Here is a 22,899-nt window from a genome sequence, read left to right on the forward strand (position 1 = left end):
AGATCCCGCACAAGTCATGTTGTCTTTGGATGTTGGTACAGCAACACCCCCTGTGTTCTAACGCTATGGCTTGAATGTGTCTGGAAAAAATGAAAGTCATGGTGAAGTATGATCGACATAGCATTGAGATGCATAAGTTCGTTTTCTTTCCATCAAACAAGGTATGTAGCGAACAACTCAGGCGTTAGATCAATGGTACTGAAGATTGGATGAACAAAACAACGATGTAAGTATAGTAGCTTGTTCAAATGAGATCGCAATGATCATCAAATATTGTCATTTTGTCTAAGCAAGCTTTCATCAGAAATGGCAACTTGCCTATAATTATGCTTTTCCCTACACCATATAAACGCCATTTTATATCCCAAACTCCGTTCCCTTTCAGCAACTTCCAAGTACAAGATGCCCCCCTAAGAAGTCGCAAAGAGCGTATCCTCATCTCTCAAATACTCTCCAGCATCTGCCTGTCTGAAACAAACAATACCGGTGGGATCCAATCTTCTAGCTTCTTGTGTACTTCTCGCCGTAACCCCAAATCCCAATGGTGTATCGTTCATACTGTAAACAACCACACCCTGATGCTCAGGACAATCTTCCGACCACCTTCCAACATGCGCTTTCACAATATGTCCACCGTAGAGAAATGGCATTTCTCCATTGGCCTTAACCCAGACCTTGTAACGGGCGTGTTCAGCGAGGATAGGGAGCGCGGTGATGTGGATGCGGAATTTGCCTGATTTTGTGAATTTTCCTGCGAGGGATATGTTAGATATGGCATCCATCTTTGCAATGTGGGAATTGCAACACATACCGAGACAGATTCCTAATGACAACAACTTGTCTCTAGAAATAGAAGTCGCAAGGTTTGCGAGCGATAATCGTACATAGTAACATCTTGATTGTTGAACGCGGAAAACATATCGATCAGCATTTGGGGTGTTGTCCAATGGCGCAATCAGATTCTTCAACGAGTTTCCCGTATAGCCCGCCAATTTGGCGAAGAGAGTTTGAGTTTCTGGTTCTGTGAGAGGACGCATTTTGGAATTGTGATGTGTGGATAATAATTGTTCGTGAAGTTTGCGAGATGGAAGTTGAAGCTCTAGATTGTAGAGATCCTGTGAATTTTTTTTGGCGGGCCTACCTACTGATAAGGCTGGAAACTTTTTTTTTTGCGGGTGAGCGTGCGGCCGCTTGGTGCCCGCTTCAGAATATTTTCGACAGAACCCTGGTATGAACTTTTTTTCGATCGATAACTTTCATACAATACAATTTTCCTATCACGATTGGTTCTTGCGACATAAGTAAAGATGGCAAAAGTACCAGCAGTCAAGAGGCGCAAGCTAACACCTCCGCCAAATGAGGGAGAGGATTCGTCTCCGTCGACTTTAGAGAATGCGCCAAATTCGAATGCGTTTTTCAAGACGGCTTCGAAATGGAATTTAGAACAGGATTACGAAATGAGACCGCGCAAAGGAAAGAAGGACAAAAAAGAAAGTACAAGATTGCCAATTAAGACTAAAGAAGGATTAATTGAACAAGTGGAAGCGCCAGTGGAAGTTAACGAGGAGGAAAGCGATTTGGAATGGATTGGTGCGGATGATGTTGAAGAGGATGAGGAGCCCGAAGAGAAGGTCGAGAAAAAGCCTTCTGTGCCGATACGACAGCAGATTCTCGAAGCAAAGGAGGAATTGGCACGTATAGCATTGATGTTGAATGAGGATCCGGAAGAGAATGTAGGAGCATTTAGAGCCATCGCAGAATTTGGAAAATCGCACAACATTACGATCAAGAAATTGGCATTGGCTACTCAATTGGCTGTTTATAAGGATGTTATTCCAGGATATAGGATACGACCTTTGTCGGAAGATAATATGGAAGAGAAAGTTTCGAAGGAGGTGCGAAAGCTGAGGGCGTACGAACAGGCTCTTGTGGGAGGATATCAAGGATATGTGAAGGAATTGGGCAGGCTCGCGACAGCTGGAAAATCTCAAAAATCGAGTGATGGCGGCGCAGGTCTTTCGACGGTTGCCATATCTTGTGCATGCGCATTATTAGAAGCTGTACCCCATTTCAATTTCAGATCAGATCTCTTGAAGATATTGGTGGGAAAGCTCAGTACGAGAAAGGTGGACGCCGAATTTGTCAAGTGTCGAGAGACTATCGAAATGTTGTTCAAGAATGACGATGATGGAACTTCATCTTTGGATGCGGTGAACATTTTAACGAGAATGATGAAAGGAAGAGGATACAGAGTAGACGAAAGTGTATTGAACACTTTCTTACATTTAAGATTATTATCGGAATTCTCTGGAAAGGCATCAACGAATCATGTCGATCATGAGGAAGACAGTTTTGGAGGCAAGAAACTCAAGGAAAAGAGAGTATTCCGCACCAAAAAGGAGCGAAAATTAATGAAGGAACGAAAAGCGGTTGAAAAGGAGATGGTTCAAGCAGATGCAACAGTCAGTCACGAAGACCGCGAGAGAATGCAGTCAGAAACCTTGAAACTAGTGTTTGTGACATATTTCCGTATCCTTAAAGTACGTTCACCATCTCTCATGGGTGCTGTACTTGAGGGTTTAGCTCGATACGCCCATCTCATCAATCAAGATTTCTTCGGTGATCTTCTCGAAGCGCTCAAAGATCTCATTGGTCATGCCGAGACAGGAGATGATCTTGAGGAAACCGAAGCAGAAGACGAGGACTCCGAAACCTCTCGCAATCTCACCCGTGAATCTCTCCTTTGTATCATCACCGCATTCGCACTTCTAGAAGGCCAAGACGCCCACAAAGCTCAAGCCTCGTTAAGCTTAGATTTAAGTTTCTTCATCACCCATCTTTACCGCACTCTCCACGCCCTATCCCTCAATCCTGACATCGAACTCTCCTCCAAATCCCTCCATCTACCAGATCCAAACGCCCCCTCAACAACCGACAATAAAGTTAACATTCAAACCACGACCGTTCTTCTCCTCCGCTCGCTCTCCTCCGTCCTCTTACCGCCCCTCGCTGCCCGCGCTGTCCCACCCCTCAGAATCGCGGCTTTCACTAAACAACTCATGACATGCTCTCTCCAACTACCCGAGAAATCCGCTACCGCAATGATGGCTCTGTTAGGCAAAGTTGCAAAGATTCACGAGACCAAGGTGAAGAGTCTCTGGAATACAGAGGAGAGAAAGGGTGATGGAATGTTCGATGGATGTAGTACTGAAGTGGAAGGAAGTAATCCCATGGCAAGCACTATCTGGGAAGGAGAATTGTTACGACTACATTATTGTCCTGCGGTTAGAGACGGTATGAAAGTGGTGGAGAAAAATGTAATTGGGTTGAGATGATCAAGTAGAGTGGATAATGTGTACGAGATGAGTTTGAAATAAAATGCATACTTCTAGATCATTTTTTATCCTGTGTGGTATCTTATATGGGGATTGTGAATTATTAATTAATACAAATGTGTGAAAGAATTTGGGTATATAGTTATACATGTTCGCAATCCCTCAATGTAATCTAGCCATCCATTCTCCCAGGTATAAGCTATAAGCTCCAACGCCAAAAATACACCCTTGTCTATCAATCTGTCGTTATGAGGCACCCACGTCCAATCCTCATTTCCGTCGAAGCCGGAAATGTGGATGATGTCTCTCTCTGTACTGTACCTCCTTACAGATATAATCAAACTACTTGAGCATCCATACTTTCCACAACTCCATTGCATTCCCCACTAAAGACACCTCCTTATTCACAAACTCTCCCAAGAATCTCAAAACGCCTTCCCTATCCCCATCCCCCCTGTCTCCCCCATCAACCGCTCCTCCTCCTCCCGCCCCCGTCCCAAAACCACAATCCTCCCCCCCTCCTTCCCCTCATGCACATGACTAATCTGACTCAACATCTGCGCGAATTTCCGATCCGTCGTCGCCTGGCTTTGCCAATCTAGAGAGGTGAGCGCGGACAGCGTAACAGAGAGTGCGTTGATGATTATGCTGGTTACTATTAGAGCTAGGAGAGGTTAGTCAGGGGCAAGGAGATAAGGAAATGGGTGGGGGGAAAGGAATGATAGACCTTTCATATCGGCAGCGGAACTGGGCTTTAGGGATGCGATGGAGGATATGACGAGAGAGGCGATAGAGAGGATGACGGAGGCGTAGACGGAAAAACGTTTCCAGAATTTGGCGGTGACGAAGAAGGGTTCCTGGGAGGGGGTGGGGTTAGTATGTTTGTTTTGGGGGGCTTGTGTAGATAGGGTGATGAGAAATAAGAATCGCTTCTTTGCGTGAATGGAAATTGGAGATCTAGTAGGTTTAAGTGGTAGGGTGTCTTGATATCATTGGGGAAGGCTTTTCGCTATGCGATAATAGAGACAACTCGGTCTCTCATGTATCGACAGCATCATCCTTTCCCTTCTAGACGGCGAATTTCTCAAAACCTTTCAATTCCCTCTCCCAAATAAAACTCCTTCTCTCTACTATCCCTCCAAATCCCATCGCACCACATCCCAAAATAAAAACAATCAAACAAATCAAAACGTGACATCCACGTGCAATCCAGCCTCCAGAACAATAGTAACAACAATAAAAAAGATCCCACAAAACCTTAATAGGAAACAATCCCGCAGCATCAAGAACCATATCCTCATTTCTCACATCTGACGTGATCCCCAAGCTTTGTGGCTTTACGCGTTCTCTCCTCTCCAGTCGTGCCTCGAACATTTTCTCGGGAGGGAATGCTAAGGTTACTAGAATAGCCCGCCTGGAGGTGTATGCGATGCTTATCTTATCTTTCTTTCTCGGTAGTTGGTTGGATGGTTGATTGTGGCGTTTCTCGTGTATATGTTAAGGTTGTCTGTGTTTGTGTGTATGCGCAATAACTCGAATCAAAGACGGAATTTTTGATGTGTTGATTTGATGGGCGAGGTGGATATGGATATGAATACAGATAGACGACAGAAAGAAAGAGCTGGACTATAACATAACCGACACTGGGAGAAATCGATGACGTGGATGCACGACTACAGAGCGATAGGAGTGAGATACATACATACATGCATGCATGAAAGACAAAATAAAGTATAAAGAGTTGCGGGGAAATTCAATATGTGATTCAGAAGTCGGATCGCGGATATGCGGTGCAGGGTCGTGTGATGAGGTTGGGGAGGGATGCACGCTGCGTGTTTGTCGGGTGGTTGGGAGAGGGACAGGTTTATTGGTCGTGGTGGATGAGATACTACCGAGTAGGTAAGCGTTCGACGGCCATGCTGCATTTGTATATGCGTGGAAATTGTGAGGTCGGTAGACAGATAGATGCTTACTGGTGATGTATGCACGAGATGGGGTCGTGTATCGCATACTTTTGCATTGAAAAGGTCCTTGAATTTTCAAGGTTTATCGGATTTTGGCGGTTTCGAATCGAAACGTGAATATCATCATGACGAAATGTTAATCTGCAAGTCATCAAGATGCGAGTATGATGGGACAATCATTCAATCTATTCGTATGGTATTGAAGTGCAAGTATATTTTGTATTGGTGATGGTAGGTATCTATCAAACTTCCGTCCTCCATATCCAGGTCTCCTCCGATCTTCAAAAAGTCGCAACCCTTGACTTCAAACTTCCGCCCCGCCCTCTGGTCCCGCCTTCACATTCTTCACATTCTTCACATTCTTCCCATCACTGTTTCCCCCAATCTTCTTCCACCCCATTCCCCACACAAACAACATAACTCCCGCCGCCAATCCCGCCGCCAAGTAAAAACAATGATTAATCGCCAAATTATACGCCGTCACCACATTCATCACCTGATCCTTCGGTATCACATTTCTATACGCCGTCGCGCCCGCTTCAATCACCAGTTGCGGATCCACCGTGGGCGCATATACTCGCAATTCGGATTTGAGTTTCGCAGCGAAGATTGTAGATGCGAAAGTAAGACAGAGTGCTCCGCCGAGGTATTGGAAAAATATCACGAGGGTTTGTGCGATGACGATTTTGGTCCCGGTGAGGTTGTTTTGGATGGCTATTATTACCTGTTTTTTTTTTGTTTTTGTCAGTGATGGAATTACAGATGAGAGGGAGAGGATTCAAATCACCATCTGCATAGAGAGACCACGACCGATTCCACCAAGGATCTGATAGCCGATCCATTTCGATGCTGGAGTGGAGGGTGTGTAGGCGGATATCAAACCATATCCTATCGCGGCGAAACATCCGCCCACGATACTAAAGGGAAGATAATAGCCTATTCTTTGCACTACACGAATGTCAAATCACCGATTCCAATCTCAGAGATAAGATGGGGGACATACCAGCAAACCCCGAGATAATCGCAAACAACATTTGTGACAAAATCCCCGGTAAAGTATATACTCCACTCATCGCCGGTTGTACACCCCTCACCCCCTGAAAATAAATCGGCAAGTAAAAACTCAATGTCAACATACCTGCCATAAACAAAAAGTTCGTACAGCAGCATGTCCACACGACAGTGTTTCTCACAAGAGATAGAGGAATCATAGCTTCATCTCCAGCGCGATATTCGCGGTAGAGAAATAGAAGGGAATTGAAGAATGATCCGATGAAAAGTCCGATTATGTGAGAGGATGACCAGGGATACATTGTTCCGCCCCATTCTAGAGCGAGAAGAAATTGGATGGCGGTAGGTGCGAAGAGGAAGAAGCCTAGGAGATCGAGGTGTTGGATTCTTTGGAGAGGGGTGAGGGTTAGGGCGGTGGGGTGGAGACGCTCTGGGATGGTGATGGAGAGGAGAAGAAGACTGACGAGGAAGCCACATGGGAGATTGATGTAGAAGCCTGCTACTGTCAGTTATCATGGGACTTCATCTTTAATATACAGAATGAAAGTAGCATTATTCTTGGATTTCAAGCTGATAATCAAGAATAATCGTCAGAGAGTACACTCAAGTGCAAACTCAAGACAGCAAATGAAAGGGATATCATGTATCTCCCAGGGAAAAACTCAAAAAGCACAAAATCAAACCTACACCATCTCCAACTAGCATACTGGGTCAGCGCCCCCCCCCACCGCCAACGCCAACTGCGCCGTCGAAATCATAAATCCCAAATAAACTGGTCTCTTCTCAATCGGCAACGCATGCGTCAAAATCGTAATCGCACCATTCATCAAACCCGCCGAGCCCATGCCCGCAACCGCTCGTCCCACAATCAACATATCCGACGAAACAGCCGTGCCACATAACAAAGAACCGAATTCGAAGAGGAAGAAAAAGGAGAGGAATACATATTTCCAACTGAAATATGTGTAGAGTTTTCCCGAGAGAGGTTGTAGTGAACAGTTGGTGATCAGGTAGGCGCTTCCGTACCAGCCGACGTCGGGGAGGGAGTGGAAGTGCGAGGTTATGCGGGGGATGGCCTGTGTTCGTGTTGTGTTGGGTTAGTTTTTGAACTTGTTGCTTTTTGTGTCGGGTGTGTATATGTGTAAGTCATGCTCTCAGATTCTGAGATGAAGCATACTTTCTTCATTGATGAGCATCACCATAATCATCCCAGCTTCGAGTGCAATGGCATTGCTGCCCACAGAGTAGCCGCATGATTACCATGTCTACCGAACAAAACTAGATCCAAAACGACATCAACACAAACACCAAAGAAGAATTAACACCTTCCCCCTCACAAACTAAATCAAATCAAAGAAAAAAACTAAAAACTCACAGTAGCAACAATCGTCGTATCCAACAGCGCCAAAAACGTCGTAAGTGTAATGGCAGTCATGACCACCAAGATTTTATATCCAGAGATATATTCATGATTTTCTTCTCCATCTTCTTCTCCACCATTGCCTCCATCTCCTTTATCCATCTTGTCCGTTTTTTCTGAAGAAACATCTTCGCTTTTGAGAGGAGACTCCATACTTGCGATCTCTCCTTTTTCTGAAGATTTGCTGGCGGGTAGAATGGAAAGTGTATGAGTGGATTTGGAAATACCAGTGTCATCTGAGCTAGGTGTATTGTGTGGATTCGAGATTCCTTGGACCTCTTTTTCCGAATCTTTTACTCGAGACATCGTATCGTATCGTGTATATCAAGTGAAGCTGAACTTTGATTTAATGTTTGTTGTCTATCTTTCAGGGGTGATTCGATCTGATCTGATCTGATCTGCTGTATGTATATATGCAAGTCGACGATTCCCCAATCTTCAAATGTGCTCACCGGTAAGAAAATTACACGCACACTCGAGAAAGAGACACAAATTACTTGAAAAATAATCGGAACGATTGATCCCCTAAACAAATAAAGATATGATTATATTAACGAATTCATCAATGAATGCTCAGAAAATAAAGTTTAAGAAGAAGTCCTTCATTCATTCATTCATCTATACCTATATATATACAACCCACCCAAATATAAGAAGCAGCCTCAAAATCTGACTCTGAGCCTGATCGGGAATTTTCAAAATCATAATTCCCGAGCCGATTGTTTGGTGAAACTCCGATACCTACCCTGACTTTGCGTCAAGGGGGCATTTATATGATATGCGGCTTATTTTTATAGATGGGATGGATTTGGATTTGGATTCTGGGTGGGTAAGGTGATTTGGGGTTCGGGGGTTAGATAGTAGTGTAGTGTGGTTTGATGATGGGTGTGCTGAATTCAACGGAGATTGAATCGAAGGGAATTCAATTGATTCTCGGCTGGTATGTATGTGGAGTTTTTAATCGTGTGATGATGAGTTGAATGTGCAAATTTTAATCCGTCGTATTGTTTTGAGAACTTCTGGATAGGTACAGGGAGTGATTATGGGTGTTTTATCCCTTCTCTCGACATTGTTTTGGTTAACTGTTTGTTTTTAATATTATACAGTACATGAATATTGAGATGAGACGCTCGATCCATCCAGCCCTGCTTTTGGATTTTCCTTGAAATTCCATTCTAGAATGTCCCATTTTCTTCCGAAATTCCTCGAACACCTGTAAACATCATTCGTTCCCTAGTGTTAAATTCAAGTTTGAGCCGGACCCGATCCAGTTAGATATCACACTGAGCTCCCCACGCACCAAAAACATCCTGCCACCATCCATCATCCCATGACTCCATTCCCATATCCAAATTAAATGTTGGGAGATCGAATCCCTGACCCTGAGTCTGAGGTAAAGATTCCGTGCCCATATTTCCGTTTCCATTCTCACTCCCGTTTACATTCGCAAATTTGTCACTTGACACATTACTCGAAGCTTCTCCCGCTACCTTAGCATCCCACCACGTCTTGATCAATCCAATTCTCTTCGCGTTAGAAGTGTAAATATCAACATCGTCTACCTTGATGACTCCAGCATCCAGTCCAGCTTCCCCTTTAACATTCTCCCAAGTCTTTATGATTTGATCTAGAACGAGCGAGAGATCAAGTTGTTGACGTACAAGTTGGACATCCCATTGCGGATCTTCAAATACTGATAGACGATAGAGAGCCACCATGCAGTGCGCCATGTGTGTATAGATTGGGAAAGAAAATGATGCGTGATCTCTACATGGTGTGGAAAAGTAGAGTTCAAACCATGATTTGACAGATTGAAAACAGATGCAGAGGGATTCTAGGCGTTGGGAATCCGGCATATCAGCATGAGGCTCTTTGGAGAGAGCGACTTCGTGGATTGTAAGTTCAGTATTGTAAAGATGCATCAAAAAAGTACCTGTGTGTGATTGGTTAGCACTTGTCATGCATGGACAACTTTCATTTGTTCACGTACAGTTTTCTCGAACTTCATTTGGAATTCGTTGTCTGAATGTTTCCATCTGATTTTTTAAAGCCTTTAGATAGAAAACGGCAGGTGCTTTGAAAGCGGTACTCCCATCGCCTGCCGTGTCGTACCACGGAGCGTCCTTCACATGCTCCTGAATGAGTTGTAAGCGCACAATTTGGGTCATGAGTATATCATGAAGAGATTCAGGCTTTTCCGATAGTATCTTTAAGCATTCATCTGCGTACGTCGTCCATCGGAGAGTGTCAATCTTTTGGACATACAATGAAAAGCTAAACAAAATTAGAAACGCCTCATAAACTAGATCGAAAGAAAGTACCTAGAGCTTAAAGAGTACAAGCAAAGTAAAGCTCGTTTTTCTTGCTGTGATCCAATTGCAGATATAAATGGCTTCGGGCATCCTCGGGCGTCGAAGTTCAAGAGCAAATGCGGTGCCTCTTTCTGTGGTGCCTTGTTTAATCCGAGATCGAATGCTAGTCCCATAGCAAGTTGGATCATACTACTCCACTACAGAGCAAAGGGTCAGAAAATGTTTCGTACTAGAAAATTAAAAGATGACTTACCACTGGTCTCTGCTGGTAATGATATTGGCTCCTACTCAATGTTAATATCAACCGTCAATTAGATATTCAGCTCACATACCATGCAATATAAGTCAACAATCCCCACAAAAGATCAAGATTGCGCTCGCCAGAAATAAGTAATTTTTGGCCTAAAAGTTGACGAATATGCATCCCCAATGCGATCTGTCTCGAAGTACTCTTTGCTGGTAGCATTACAATAGCCAACCACCAAAACGGATTCTCTTTCTTGAATTCATGGACATTCGTATCTGGTGATATGATGATGAATGGTAGATACCTTACTGAATTAGTTCGAAAGTAATAAAGTGCGTTCTCTTCTTCTTTTGGAGACAATGCTAGACCAGTTGGAATGAGAGACGTAGGTGAAGTTGTCGTGGCTATATTGGTAGCACAATAATCACCACTAGTATCACGGAGAGATCTGCCAGCCGCCGGTCCTGGTAGAGGCGGGTGAACAGGGATAGAGTTCAAACTGTAGGAACTATTGGCGGGAAGTTTTAGGTCGACAGCTGCCAGTCCTCTCACGGGCGGGTTACTAATGTTTGATCCAGTCTGATACTTGCAAGGCTGAATATCATCTCTAGGATTCGACGACACAGTATGATCTGATACCGTTGAAGAAGGGGGGGTATTTTGATCTTGAGTAGCTGCAGTCAACAACGAAACTAGCCCATCAAGCTTTTGCTCGAGCTCGGCAGTTCTCGCAGCTGCAGTTCTCTTCGCCGGCTTTCGTCTCTTCGTTCTGACGATTGGTTGGCAGTCTTTGGTGAGTCTATGGCACCTAAAGCGTATCAGTTTACCTCTTTGAATAGCTCAGTCGTATAAGGGTTGAGATAGAGATATATCATGCCAGTAAACTGTCGCACCCTTTTCCGATCGATACATGAATTCTAAATACATTGTGCTGTTTGAAGGTTGGACAGCATTTCCATTTCAAACGCGCCAAACTCGAAAATAACAATGAAACGACACAGTTTCCAAATTTGAAAATCGGCATATTGACTCGGCATTCTGAAAACACAGACAGAACCGGTATATGCAGGAAGGAACCCACAGCAATCCCAGTACCATGGAATCGGAACCGCATCACGTGATATAATTGTACATACCTTTCGCAAGCAGCAACACCATTCTTTTCTACACATTTAACCTTGGCGTTTGCACAATTGACACAAGCTTTTCCATGCTTAGATATCTTCGGCGTAAACACCGTTCTCCATGGAGACTCCTCATTTTCTTAGCACTCCGAGCTAGCAAGCCGTTCGACCAATGAGAAGGGCGAGTGATAGTGCAAACCAAACGTATGAAAGACGGGAAAGGGAAATGCTTTCGGAACTTGATGATTGAGATATCCTATCGTACGGAGATTCAGAAGAGGATACCGGAATCACATTTAATGAGAAGTTGTTGTAAAGTAGATCAATAAGCAAATTAATTGTAAGGGTCTTTTCAAATATGAAGCGGAGTTTAGGTTGATTTTGAAACTCCGTGTCCGAGATGGATACGGAACTTCGATCTCATCAAACGTGCTTTATTGGATGTGCTTACCTCCACCACCTCAACATTTATAGTTGTCTGTTGATTTTGACGGTGAAATGTTCACGTCAGTCAGAGAAGGAATCATGCTTCTATCTCAACATTCAACTTATATATAGCGTGTCATACGGATCATTTTATTCAAAAAACGATATTAGATGATAATAATCAGATTTTTTTATATTATGAATTTGTAGAAGCAAATCAAGTGATTAATACTCTATATATTATATAATCATATATCTCTATAGCAGGCTATTTTTATATTTGTAGATTTACAAGAAAAAATTGATTAGTTATAAGTTATTACTAATATTAGGACAGTATGACGATTCGGCCTTAAGTCTTGATTAGTCACCTATTCACCCTACCCGGTAGGGCAAATCATTTCGCTTATTTCTTGGTTCTATCTTGGTTCTATTCGATAGGATCTATAAAAGCCTTCTTTAGACTTGTTCTTTGTATAATAGTTTGTTATTCTTTAATATTGATAATTGATTTATTTTATTATTATATTGTAAATCTGTTGTTATTATATTATAACAAACTCTTAATGCCTTTAAAAAAACAGAATATTTCTTGAAAAGATTATAATATCTAGTTAGTTATATTCATTTTAAGTTTTTAAATTAATGATTTATTTTAATTCTTATTATTTTATTATTATTAATTCAAAATACCTTTTTACTATATATTAATATATCAATAACCTAAGAAAAGCTAAAAATTCAAATTAGTAGCTTTATCAAAAACAAAAAGTTGAAACAGAAAATATATTTGTTACAACGGATTAGTAACAGGCTGTAGAATCACTGACTTATAGGCTATAATAGTATTATAGGCCTCAGTGATTCAGCTGCAGTATACCGGGAAACGCTAGGTACCCAAGAAAAGCCTCAGATATGTATATAGTATTAGTTATAGGATACTCTAGAAACCTAGAATATAATTCTCAGAATAGTAGGTCCTAGGAAAAACAGAATACAGTAAACAAGAAGGCTTTACTAAGATTAATAATATCTCAGGGAATTAAATCCCAAAACAAAAAAACAAATTAGGATAATAGGAATCACAGGACAAGTGTTATGTGATCAAAAGCCGATCGACTTATCGATCGACTTGCCAGCCGATTTGTTGATCGACTTCAGAATGAAGGTCTATATAGGGAATAGATTTCATTATAATATAGAGCTTTATGCTCAAAACAATTATTAGTTTCATTACTATAGTTACAAGAATTGCAACCAGTTATAACCTTATTGAATTCTTATTTGAAGTTTAGTCTAAACCATCTCGAAAAATCTCTAATCATTTTTATATAATCCTAAAGATAGCTTCTGTAATACTTTGAATATCTTTTCTACTTTAAATATCGATTCGATAAATTAATCACTAAATATGGTATTCAGAAATCCTATTACTAAATAGTCTACTAGGGATACCAACAATATCGAGATAATCAATATTTTAAAAAAAATTACTATTAGTGAAACTCTTAAAATAGTTTTATTAGATAAATATCAAGGTAGTTAATAGGAACTCGATACTTTTCTTTTGCAACTTGAAATTTATTTCAGATTTAACAAGGATAAGTTTATTATCAAGGAGGTCAAAAGTATATGAACTATATTATATCTTTGAGGAGAAGTAATCAAATAAATACAACTATATTTGTATGATTACTTTGAATATAATGATGCGGATTGCATATAATCTATTTGACAATTTTCAATAGTTTTTGAAGGTTTTAAGATAGAGATTTGTAGGATCTTTGAAAATTCTAACAAATTAGAGATAGCGAAAAATAAGATCTTTAATTTCAAGTAAATAGGATTAGTATTGAAGTATACTATGGAATTCCGAAGATATATAGGGATAACTAAATGGAACAAGGTTACTATCATGAATTATTATTGTAAAGAACTCAAATCAGAAGTACATTTGGAACTTGATGAGGAAGGGGAGAATAATAACTTGAATGGATTAATCAAAAGCTTTATTGATATTGATGACTGTCTATATAGATACAAACAAACCTAACAATTATATAAATCTCAGACAAATCATAAGCAAAAGTGTTATTACAAGAATAAAGATAAATTATATTATAGTATATAAAGTTATAGAAAACCTTATGGAATTAAATGCTATATACTATAAAAAGAGGAATGATAATCCAAAAAAGAAACGAAAACGAGAGAATAATTTATATTTTGAATATAGAAAAACAGGATATTAAACAACAGATTATTGAAACAAAAAGATAAAAGATAAATAAAGAAATTTCAAACCTAAATTCGGCAAAAGCCAATTCAATATTACCTTTATAATTCAAAAAGATATAACTATATCTGATAATCTTAATACTTTTATTTTTAAAGAATTCCAATAATTATATTAAAAGTTATTACGAAATGAAGAGGGAGAAAATATAATAAATTTATAAAACAAAAATATTTATAAATCCTAATACTCTTTGTAACTAAAGAAATCTATCAAAAGGAAGTAAATGAAAATCTTTAGGAAGAAACAGAAACTAATTATACTATACTACATTAAACTATATACTATAATAAATTCTATAAAATCCATTGATTAAATAAAAAAGTAATTGGATGGTTTCCTAAGAAAAGAAAAATAAGAAACCAATAATTCAATAAAATAGATAAAAAACAAGTTATTCAGCAATTGAATACTATAGAATAAGCAGGATAGATATATTATAAGATTAAAATAAATAAACAAATATAATAAGTCATAATAGATTCAGGGACTACAAGAAACTTTATTATATTAAAAACTACAAAATACTTGGGAGTTTTATTTCAGAAAAAACAATAACCCTATCAATTATAGCTAGTTGATAAATAATTAGTAGAATCTGATGGGAATGTTTTATAGAAAATATAATAATATAAATAAATATAATTTAACACTTAGAGATTATATAGCTTGATATTATGCCATTAGGCTAATAACAAATCATTTTAGGGATACTATAGTTGAAGGCATATAATTTTAGAATAGACTAATTATAGGAAATAATAATATTCGATTAATATAAGAATAATTATAATAATACATTCAAGGTATTTATAAGACAGAATATATATTAAAGAAAGTTGAATATAAATAATTCTAATAATATAGAACATTTAGTTTAGAGTTCTTTATTAAAAGCAAAGGCCAATATACCTCCTCTATAAATATAGAAGCTAACAATATAATAGGAAATTACAATCAAAACAAAAGAGTCTATGATATCAGAATAATATAAGAAATACAAATATATATTTAAAGAATTAGAAATCCATAAAGCTTTATCAAAATACAAGCTATGGAATTATAAAATAATATTAGAGAAAAGCAAAATGCCTGTATTGTTGGTTCAATAATGAGATCAGGAATACGGGAGACGTGGTTCCCACTATCATTAGTAGGCCCCTAAATGTCTGTATTGTATTCTGTCTAAAGAGCTAGCTAATGAGGGGAAGTAGTAGGCTTTATATAGGCATTACTGAAAGAGCTAGTCTTCTTTGTATTCGCCTAAATACCTTTGATATAATAGCCATTATATTGAAGTTATTCTTTTGAAGTGAATTCTCTTATTCATACATTCGGAACTCTCTTTTATAGCTTTAAATATAATGGCTAAAAAGAAATTCGTAAAATCATAAAAATCCTTTATCTACTAGCTAAAGTTCCTGATCTCTTATTAATAAAACCAATCCCTTCCTTTAATCCCATTCTATTTATTTTATTGTCTTGATATCGATTTTATTTATATTAATTAGATCAGTAAGAGCTTGATATAGCTTTCTTTTTGTTATTGTATTGGCCGGATTAGTCGGACTATCAATCCAGATCACTTTAACAATCTCTTTTCACTTATAGGATTAATGTAATGTTATGATATCGATCATTAATCTCTTTTTACTAATCGTTTCTAGTTTATAAGTAGGTTGTATAATGACTTAGAATCAGTATACAAAACTAATGGAATCTTTTTATCGAGAATGGTGCTAATTGTAGAAGTGATTACTGTATTGATATCGAATCCCTGAACTAATCCATATAGCTTGGATGTCAAAATACTGTATATGACTTTTTTGTATTTAATGGATGACTAATGAATAATATTAGTATTGTTGTATTTATTCATTATAACAATCATATAGCCTATTTGGAATGAATAATCCTTATTATTTGTAAAAGAGATATTAGCAAAGATAATAATCTTAAGTGAATCTAAATCAAATAGCATATATTTGAATTCTTTAATAAAATTTTCTTTTTGCTATTTGATATACTTATTTAACGCCACAATATCATTCTTGTTAGGTTGGATTGTTTGTGCTGCTATGGATAGATTGAAAGATGCCTTGGGTTGATATATAATTGTAATGTATACTTTGCGGGTTTATTGTGCAATATACTATTTATGTGTAGAAGTATGCTTTTGAACCTTATTATGTGTATTATGCATATCCATGGATTCTGTAGATACAAGCTGTAGATTGCTGTATTGCTTTTTCTAATTAAGATGAATATTATTACTTTTGAGTGTAAGAGTGATATTATTAAACTTTAATGGATGATTGTGAGTGAGTTCCTTGTAATTCTTAGTTATAAAGTTAGCTTGCTTGAATTACTTATTCTCAGCTTGTATAAATGTATTATCCCTAATGATGAGTGTATCATTTATTTGAAGTTTTATAATACCGAATCTAGTTCTTTTATTATTAGTATGTAAAAGATAAGGGTTATATGTGGATTGCTGTATCTTAAGCTTCTCGTAGTGATGAGTATGGTATATCTGGAATCAATGGTTTTTTTATCTCAGGAATATTATATAATAACTTAATAACAAGTAAAATCATATCGGTTAGTAGATTCATTTCTTCTGGAGTATGGGTATAAAAAGTGTGATGTAAGTTTGAAGTGGATTGAGTATATGTCTGAGTAATATTTCGAATATATATTTTTGTATCTGTTTTTCGAATACTTGTAGTTAATAAAACTAAAATGTGTTAATACAATTATTGAATTATTGGGGATTGTGTTAATATAGATGTCTTATCAGTATTATTATATATTTGAATGACTAGTCTCGATTTATAGAATTCAGTATTTGTTTTTTTGTTTTTAATTTTATCGATAAATTACGATTTAAAAATATATATATCAAAAGGAATATCCAAAAGTGATACAATCTCGAATATATTCTTAATTATCAATCTATCAATCTCTTTCTTCCTGGATTCTTTATATATAATAGAATCTTTAAAATCAGTAGTAAAACATTCGGGTAGTAATCTTATATATAAGCTCGAATCTGAGGTATAACCACTTGTGGGAAAGATATTGGTGTAGTATTTGATCGTTTTTGGATAAATCCAAAAGAGGTTCTTCTGGATTTATTATATGTGTGATTACTATTCCTGAAGGAGGTAATATAACTTTGTTGGAATTTGGTAAAGTTATTTTGGGATTAATATTATAATCAATTTCTTCAATCTTCTCAATACATTTAGCTTCTAAATGCTTATAATATGGCTTTATTGATATAGATCTAAATCTTGTAGGTCTATAAGGTAGATCAAGAATATATATCTCTCCTTCTATACTAATAAATGAAAAAGGTTCTTTCTATTTACTGATAGTTATTTTATTACCTTTTTTCTAAACCAAACCTTACTATTTAATAGCAAGTCATAAAGTATAGTTGTAAAGAGTTTGTTGTGTGTATTTAAGGTTTTTCGTATTTGTATAGAATTATGTAATCTGCGAATCTCTATTATAGTTTTAGAGATTGCGGTAGTATGTTGTTGAATAGTAGATATCGGAGGGCTAGTGTTGATTATGTGGGGAAAAGTACCAAAAACGAGTAAAATAGGCACTAAACCATCAGGTTCGGTAGTATCATTGATTGCTTTTACAGTTATTTGGAGTATAGCTGTCTTGTGAATATTGAGTTTATGAATCTTTTTGTAAATAATTTTGTAAGATCTTTGTAATGGTGTATGAAATCTTTTAATAATATTGATTGAATAATGTGCTTCTATAGGGACTGTCTTTGTCTGAATAGATATTGATGTAGTATGTTGTTGAAATTCTTTTTCAATAAAGTTGATATCAGCATTATGAGTGATATATTTTGATAGATCAATATATATATCGATTCAGTACTCACGGAGTTTATTTTATGTATACTTCACAGATATATTACTTAGCTATCGAACAGCTTGAAAACATATAGTTTTATTGATAATATATAGAATCGGATTATTGTTGATATAAAGCACATCAACAAGTATAATATGATTGAACTCAAAATCCTTATTGGGCAAAGAGAATTTGAATCTACCAGGCGACTTGCTATAAACTTGATAATAATACAAAACTTGATAAATTATTTGATTACTTCAAAGTCTTTATTATGTCCGGAGCATTTAAATATTTTATAAAACTTACATACAGATGGATAATTAAACCAACAGTAAATTCGTTACAATTCGATTTTGATAAAATAACAATCATTATTATTAATAAAATAATTGATTAGTTTTTTAACATTAATATTCTATAACAAAAATGTATAGCTGAATTATTAATATATAGAATAAACACCTTTTGATGTAATAGCAACATCATCAAGGTTGTTATACTTGAACCTAAATCTATTCATATCAGCCAAAGAAAGCAAGAATAGAAGATCAGCTTCCATCACATTCCATTCTACTTCTCCAAATAAAAACTTGATGTAAAACGAATCAATAGAAATCGTCGCTTCAATATTGTATTAAACTATCACTTATCCAGCGATAGCTTTATTGTACTCAACATCCTCGATCTTCTTCTATATCAAATACTGATTGTATCCGACAAATGATCTCTTAACCACATCTGTATTGATTATAATGCCAAAGAACATATCAGTATTATATCGTTTACTGCTTACAATAAATGCCTCAGCTGTTAATTTATAAGCACTTGTAGCGTTGTTGAAATCAATCGCTATTAAAGAACCATCACAAGCATTTATTGAGATAAAGAATATCCTGGAGATCCTTTTAGAATCACTTATATCAATAAGATACTAATCAATGAGATAATCATTATTATCATTATTATTATTATCTCGATTATTTTCTTGTTTGATATTAGTAACGAACTGATCATATCATTCATAAAGCTCTTGTTGTTAAAATTACTATACTTGGTACAATAATTTGTTTTAAGTTGGTCTTTCTTTTCTTATATATACTTATAATATCTATAACTCTTTTTCTTATAATCAGGGAAGTAATAATTGTCCTTACCCTTATCAGCTAATACAGAAAAGGATTATTGATTGGTATATTTATTATAAGGTTTTCAAAAGAAAAAGCCCGAAGATATACTATTGTAGAAATATCGATCTGTAAGGAATATCTCAGGTGGAGGGTATAGTTTCGGAAATGCCTTTTGATAAAAGTTGATAATCTGTTTAATCTGGTTAATAAGCTTTACAATAATTAGATAAAGATTATATATTGCAAAGTAGTACTCCAGAATATTATCACACACAAACAAAATCTTAATGTAATATAATTGAGGATTGTATATTATCCTGGGAATAGTATACTGAAGGAAGTGTAAATCTGTGATTATTGTATTAAATACTTTCTGAGGTTCTATAAATGGGTTTTTCTCGATATAATCCTTGAAAGTGATATTATTCCACTTGAGAAGCATATTCCGTTGATATTCAGATCCTTCGAAATTGTTGATTATTATGTTGCATAAGCCTTGATACGAATTAGAAAGACTACTAAGATTTGCTTGATAATATCTCTAGCTACATCTATGAGTATAATCGGAAAGGCTGTTATAGTTATCTCTACTGGTATAAATACCCTGTAACAATGCTTTCCGAATATAGAAATCTTTAGATTAAAAAAGTTATTGATACTCTTATATCTATTGTTATCCCTATAGATTTTCGAAAGATCAATAAGATAATAGCTCTGATTGCATTGATTATTGTTCTTGCAATTGGAATAATCAGAATAATCCCTATCCCTACCACCTCTATTATTGCCTCTATTACCATTACCGCCGCTTTTATTATTATTACCACCTCGACCGCCACCCCAATCGTTATTATATCCGGATTATCACCATCATTAGGTGATCCTGTAGGAATATCAATTGGTAGAATTCTAGAGTCTGATTCTGATACTGATAAAGATGCATATAGGACTCGTATATCTCTAGATTAGAATGGAGCTGGTTCTTTATACATATCAAAAGGAATAATCAAACCACTTATAACTTTGCTGGGTTTTAGCAAAGTTAAATAACCAGCTGGAGTATTATTCTGAAATTCAATAAAAGGTTCGGTTTGTAGTCTCGGATTGAGTTCGATAGAAAGGTAAGCCCATTTTATAGATACAAATGGTTGTATCTTATTAATCTGATATTCTAGAAGCTGATTTGCAGTCTAATCGTAATACTCTTTATAGAGAAATGCTTTCATTAAAGCATTATCGAAATTTGTATTTATATTAATATAAACTTTATAACATCACAAAACCTTACAAAAATCATATAATATTAACTTATCAATACTCCTAAATAAAGCTCATCAAATAAGCTCGAAATCGAATATGATTATATTTTAAAGAAATATATTAATAATCCTTATATTCAAATATACAGTCATTCGAAAAAGAAAGTATTCATCAATCTGATACTCTATTTTCATCTTGAATATATATTCTTTATAAAACTACTTAACTTTATTAAGATCTTTTGAAAAAAAATAATTCTGAGATTTTTCTTTGAACTTCAAATCCTTAATAGTTTCCTGAGTTTTTCTTTTTTCAGTTATTACTTTATCAGAAATATAGAGATTGAAAGAAGCAAAAAGATAAGAAGAAGTATTGATTATATTTTCATAAAAAGAAGTCTTGAACTCCTATTACAAAGAATCAATGTCATTAGTTATTATATCAATAAATCCTTTTATACCAATAAATTAATCGGATAAAACAGATTTCTTATCAGCATCAGATTTCTTACCAGCTTGCTTAAAGCTAATACTAACACTTGCTTGAGATATCATAATACTAATAATAAAAAATAAAAGAAATAAAAATAAGAAGGTATTTCAAATAAATAAATTAAATAATTTGTAATATTACTAATTAATATTAATTCAATAATGAGATCAGGAATACAGGAGATATGATTCCTATTATTATTAGTAGGCTCCTAAATGTTTATATTGTATTCTGTTTAAAGAGCTAGCTAATGAGGGAAAGTAGTAGGCCTTATATAGACACTACTGAAAGAGCTAGTCTCCTTCGCATTCGCCTAAATATCTTTGATACAGTAGCCATTGTATTGAAGTCATTCTTTTGAAGTGAATTCCCTTGTTCACACATGTATATACCCCAATTTATTTAATATCAGCTGATAAGCTGAAGACATTTAGGGAATATATCGATAATAATTTGATTAAGAAATGGATTAGGGAATCTATATTCTAAGTAGTAAGTTCAATTATATAAATATTCAAAAAAAATAATATTAAGAGATTAGTTGTGGATTATAGAAAGCTCAATATATTTATCAAGAAGAATTGATATTCATTTCTATTAGTTATAGAATTAAGAGATCGATTAAATGGAATTACTATATTCATTAAGATAAACCTATGCAACAGGTACTATTTGATCAGAATAAAGGAAGGTGAAAAATGGAAAAACTGCTTTCAAAATAAGATATAGGCTATATAAATATCAAGTTATATTATTCAAGCTAATTAATATATCAGTTATTTTTATAAGACTTATAAATAATATATTATTATTATATTTAGATATTTATTGTATATATTACTTAAACGATATTCTAGTATATTCAAACAATAAAAGCTAATACATTAAGGATATTAATAATATCCTTGAAAGTTTAGTTAAGATAGATTTGCTATATAAATCAAATAAATACGAATTCTATATTAAGAAAACAGAATTCTTAAAGTTTATTATATTAAGTTAAAAATTCAAAATGAACAAAAATAAGGTTAAGGTAATATTTGAATAGAAATAGCTAAATATAATTAAGGAGTTATAATTCTTTCTAGGATTTATCAACTTTTATTGAAGATTTATTAAAGATTATTTAAGAATTATAATATCCTTAATCAATTTAATTAAGAAAAATTAAGGAAGTTTTGAATAGACTATTAAACACAAAGGTATTCGATATACTTAAATAAGTAATAATAAAGGAGCCAATACTATTAACATTCGATCCAGAGAAACTAATTATAATAAAAACCAACTCTTCTGATTTTGTTATAAAAACAGTTCTGAGCTAACCGGGCTAGAATAAGAAATAACAATCAATTATATTCTATTCCCAAAAACTATTATTAGTCAAATTAAATTACGAGATATATAATAAAGAATTACTAGTAATAGTAAATATATTTAGAGAATAATAAGTATATTTAAAAGGATTGAAATATATAGTATAAGTATATACAAATTATAAGAATTTGGTTTACTTTATTATAACAAAGTAATTAAATAGATAATAGGTTAGATGATTGGAGACTATAGCCAATTACAATTTTAAAATTTCATATGTCAAAGGATTAGAAAATGCTAGGGCTGATGTTTTTAGCTGAAAATCAGAATATCAAGAGAATAAGTTATATGAATTATATGCTATATTTAAGAAAAAAGGTGAATTATTAGTTTATAATGTATTACAGCTTATAACTATATATATATTGGAAAACAATTATTTCAGAATCAAGATTCAATTATATTATAATAAGGATACTATAGCTATATATATATGCAAGATAATAGAATTAGGATTTATAATAGAAAACAAGACTATATACTTTCATGGAAAAGTATATATTTCGAATCAAATAATTAAGGAATTCATAACAAAACAATATAGATTGCCAGCATACAGACATCAAGGGATTACAAGAATATTTATAAGAATACAGAAAATCAGTTATTTCCCACAAATAAGA

At 35.2% G+C, this 22,899-nt stretch overlaps 5 protein-coding genes across 5 annotated transcripts; 1 reads left to right on the top strand and 4 right to left on the bottom strand.

Moving 5' to 3' along the window:
• Positions 1-410: 410 nt before the first annotated feature.
• EAF02_007983 (uncharacterized protein) lies at positions 411-1,037 on the bottom strand (the record flags this gene model as incomplete). Its single annotated transcript, XM_038904031.1, has 2 exons — positions 411-751; positions 812-1,037. The coding sequence occupies 2 exons, from the start codon at positions 1,035-1,037 to the stop codon at positions 411-413; spliced, it is 567 nt and encodes a 188-aa protein (XP_038756312.1).
• Positions 1,038-1,307: 270 nt separating this feature from the next.
• On the top strand, positions 1,308-3,335 carry EAF02_007984 (uncharacterized protein; the record flags this gene model as incomplete). The annotated part of the gene is made up of 1 exon (XM_038904032.1): positions 1,308-3,335. One exon carries the CDS (start codon positions 1,308-1,310, stop codon positions 3,333-3,335), a length of 2,028 nt encoding a protein of 675 aa, XP_038756313.1.
• Positions 3,336-3,760: 425 nt separating this feature from the next.
• Positions 3,761-4,709, bottom strand: EAF02_007985 (uncharacterized protein; the record flags this gene model as incomplete). The annotated part of the gene is made up of 3 exons (XM_038904033.1): positions 3,761-3,999; positions 4,063-4,192; positions 4,593-4,709. The coding sequence occupies 3 exons, from the start codon at positions 4,707-4,709 to the stop codon at positions 3,761-3,763; spliced, it is 486 nt and encodes a 161-aa protein (XP_038756314.1).
• Positions 4,710-5,603: 894 nt separating this feature from the next.
• Positions 5,604-8,036, bottom strand: EAF02_007986 (uncharacterized protein; the record flags this gene model as incomplete). The annotated part of the gene is made up of 6 exons (XM_038904034.1): positions 5,604-6,023; positions 6,087-6,247; positions 6,303-6,806; positions 6,998-7,008; positions 7,046-7,386; positions 7,686-8,036. 6 exons carry the CDS (start codon positions 8,034-8,036, stop codon positions 5,604-5,606), a joined length of 1,788 nt encoding a protein of 595 aa, XP_038756315.1.
• Positions 8,037-8,774: 738 nt separating this feature from the next.
• EAF02_007987 (uncharacterized protein) lies at positions 8,775-11,556 on the bottom strand. Its single transcript, XM_038904035.1, has 6 exons — positions 11,426-11,556; positions 10,375-11,097; positions 10,296-10,326; positions 10,052-10,239; positions 9,721-10,004; positions 8,775-9,663 (listed from the first exon to the last, which is right to left on the bottom strand). Exons 2-6 carry the CDS (start codon positions 10,506-10,508, stop codon positions 9,002-9,004), a joined length of 1,299 nt encoding a protein of 432 aa, XP_038756316.1. The 5' UTR covers positions 10,509-11,097; positions 11,426-11,556; the 3' UTR covers positions 8,775-9,001.
• Positions 11,557-22,899: the final 11,343 nt, after the last annotated feature.

This window comes from Botrytis sinoallii, assembly GCF_014898435.1.
Source record: "Botrytis sinoallii strain Bc 23 chromosome Unknown BSIN_014, whole genome shotgun sequence".
Classification (NCBI taxonomy): Eukaryota; Fungi; Ascomycota; class Leotiomycetes; order Helotiales; family Sclerotiniaceae; genus Botrytis; species Botrytis sinoallii.